The sequence below is a fragment of the Haliotis rubra genome, unplaced genomic scaffold, assembly GCF_003918875.1.
Source record: "Haliotis rubra isolate DU_JTF1 unplaced genomic scaffold, ASM391887v1 Scf526, whole genome shotgun sequence".
NCBI lineage: Eukaryota > Metazoa > Mollusca > Gastropoda > Lepetellida > Haliotidae > Haliotis > Haliotis rubra.
This window is the reverse complement of record NW_025767220.1, coordinates 174,317-177,182: the sequence shown is the minus strand read 5'-3', so window position 1 is coordinate 177,182 and position 2,866 is coordinate 174,317. Positions and strand designations below refer to the sequence as shown.

Here is a 2,866-nt window from a genome sequence, read left to right as displayed (position 1 = left end):
GCACCCTTGTCAATGGATTATGGACACCCTAGTCAAATGGAACTTACACTGTTACAGACACCCACGACGATAAGAAAGGTAGCATATGGACCTGCAGCAGTTTCCATCTCATCACAATTCCATCTGGTGTAACCAAATTCCTGCATATATCAAGACATTGTCACAGGCATATCTCTACTACCTTTGCCCTCTTCCTACTTACCGAACGGAAGCCTTCCACGCCAGGCATAATCTATAATGTGTTGGCCGAAAGTAGTACTTAAATACTTTCTGCGCATGATCGGATGCGGCAGGTGCTTGTGGGACATATTTATGACGCCGGCTTCTAGCAAAGAGGTATGTGTTAAATATTGTGTGTTGTTACCATCCATTCTTTATGAATTCTCATCTGAGTGTTCGTCTGATGCACAATAATCAAATTTAACTGCATTGTTTCAGCAGTACGGTATTGCCTCACGTGAATGAGTTACTGACGTTCTCACACAGTGAAGACACTGGACCTTGACAACCCAAACACTTCCAACTTGTGTTGTTAACACATTCAACAGAAAGCAGACCATGGGGTTCTTCGATACACTTGCCAAACTCCTTGGGTTGAAAAAGAAGGAGGCCAACGTTCTTGTCGTTGGATTGGATAACTGTGGTAAAACAACAATAATCAATCAGTTGAAACCTGAAGACTCCCAGAACACACACGACATCGTTCCAACAGTTGGATTCAATATAGAAAAGCTGAAGAACAAGAGTCTCCAGTTTACTATATTTGACATGTCAGGGCAGGGTCGCTACCGGAACCTTTGGGAACATTACTACAAAGAATGCCATGGCATTATCTTTGTTATAGATAGTGCAGATAAACTGAGGATGGTGGTTGCTAAGGACGAACTGGACGTGCTACTACAGCATCAAGACATCAGAAACCGACGGATACCTGTGCTTTTCTTCGCTAACAAAATGGATTTGAGGGATGCTGTATCAAGTGTGAAGTGTTCTAGCTTAATGGGTCTGTTAACTATCAGAGATAAGCCTTGGCATATATGTGCTAGCAATGCTCTCACAGGGGAGGGCCTCCACGAAGGGGTTGAGTGGTTGACAGACCAGATTAAAGACTTAGTTATTGGAAAGAAATGATAATCGCTGCCAATATTAATGAGTACTGTGCATTTTAAGAAAGATTTGTTCATATGATCTGGATAGTTCCAACTTGTGTATCTATACATAATTGATTATCTATAACAGTTATGTGAGTTGGATGAAATCATTGTGTGCATGATGTTAGATGATGCAAATCATGTTCCCTGCATATGTAAATGTTAAAGATCCACAGAAAATTGAAGTACATTTTTTTAATGAAAATACTTTGACTTGGGAACAGAAACTAAAACACCACCACCTGAAATGTCAACACATTTTCATTAAATTGTTAATATCGTATATTTTGAACATTGTAATTGGTATACACAACAAGTGGAGTGTGTATGTGTGTGTGAGGAATGAGAAGAGCAACAGCAAGTAAGAAACTAAAGATGTACAACATCAAGAACGTGGTACAATAATTTAAAACTGTATAAACAGTTGGTCCCCAGATACTTGTCCTGGTCATAGGTGGTTACTGAATGGTTTGGAAAGGCCAGGGTTTGTGACTTGGTTGATGGTATGTGTCATTTTAGTTTGTTGCTCAGTTCTTATCACACTGTACTGTCTGATCCAACATTGATTGTTTACAGCTGGTATATTGTGTATGTGTTGTTGAAAATCAAACCGACTGATCCTGACAGTAATACAGACGATTACCACTAGGGTCCCTGTGTGAAAATACTATTCTGTCAGTTGTAAGAGGTTATGGTACTGTTCCATCCAGAACAATATTTCTTTTATTGCAGCTAACACTACAAGAGTAGCTACAAGCATCTTGTTGGTGTCAATTTAAAGTCTCTTCAATATAAAAACACCACAGAGCTGTGTTGCCACTTTTGGTAATTAAGTGAAAAAACAGTAATTACTGTTTTCGTTAAAACTGTTGCTCTTTAGGACATTTACCATTCACAGGTACAATCTGATCCATGTAAGCCTAATGATGTTGATAATGAGGTATTCACATTGAGCACTCTGTATGCCAGAACATTAGTTCACATTTCAAGGTTGGAACATTATTGTAGTTCTACCATTTGTTCTTTTTCATTTTCTGTCTATTCCTTGATGTTTAATCAAAGTGTGTAATAACTTGTGTAGTGGAATATGTGAATAATGGAATGCTGGTATTTTACATTTTCATTGTTTCAGGAATCTCATTATATTGATTGAATCTATTCAAATGAATTTATATTGATGGCACTGTACATTATTGTGTGAGACCCTTTTACATGTCCTGACTATAAGTTAAGTGAACTTTTGTCATGATCTGTTTGTACATTATTGATTGTAGACATCTGGGTCTCACAAAGCACTAAAGTACTGTCGGAAATAGAAACAAAACTGCTTTTAGGCTGTTACTCTGTATCCCTAAAATTTACACAACTACTAATAGCATATGTCGAAATAACCCACTTCGGCCTAACTGGGCATTCAGTGGGATGTGTAATAGGATATCCATAAAAGCATGTTTACTGGTAAAATGGGGCAAAACTTAGAATACGAATAGCTGCTGAAAACAATAGATCAGACTATAGATGGCAATTAGGTCATTCAGCCACGTATGACAACGAACCGTCGACTCACCTGGCATGAAATGCATGTGCTGCCTACAGGCACAAGGGGTCATCTCAAAGATATTTTGTGCTTTTTCATGTGTGTTGACTATGTCTCATCTATTGATTAACATCTTGCGTGTCTTTCTTTCATAAAGTTTATGTTGAGATATGTAAAA

At 38.1% G+C, this 2,866-nt stretch overlaps 1 protein-coding gene across 2 annotated transcripts; it reads left to right on the top strand.

Moving 5' to 3' along the window:
- The first annotated feature begins 272 nt into the window (after window positions 1–272).
- LOC124252839 (ADP-ribosylation factor-like protein 6) lies at window positions 273–2,632 on the top strand. Of its 2 annotated transcripts, none has more exons than XM_046686513.1 (2): window positions 273–336; window positions 439–2,632. In XM_046686513.1, the coding sequence occupies exon 2, from the start codon at window positions 559–561 to the stop codon at window positions 1,129–1,131; it is 573 nt and encodes a 190-aa protein (XP_046542469.1). In that variant the 5' UTR covers window positions 273–336; window positions 439–558; the 3' UTR covers window positions 1,132–2,632. The 2 variants fall into 2 exon arrangements, with proteins under 2 accessions (XP_046542469.1, XP_046542470.1); XM_046686514.1 differs by having other exon boundaries at window positions 289–336; window positions 442–2,632.
- The last annotated feature ends 234 nt before the right edge of the window (window positions 2,633–2,866 follow it).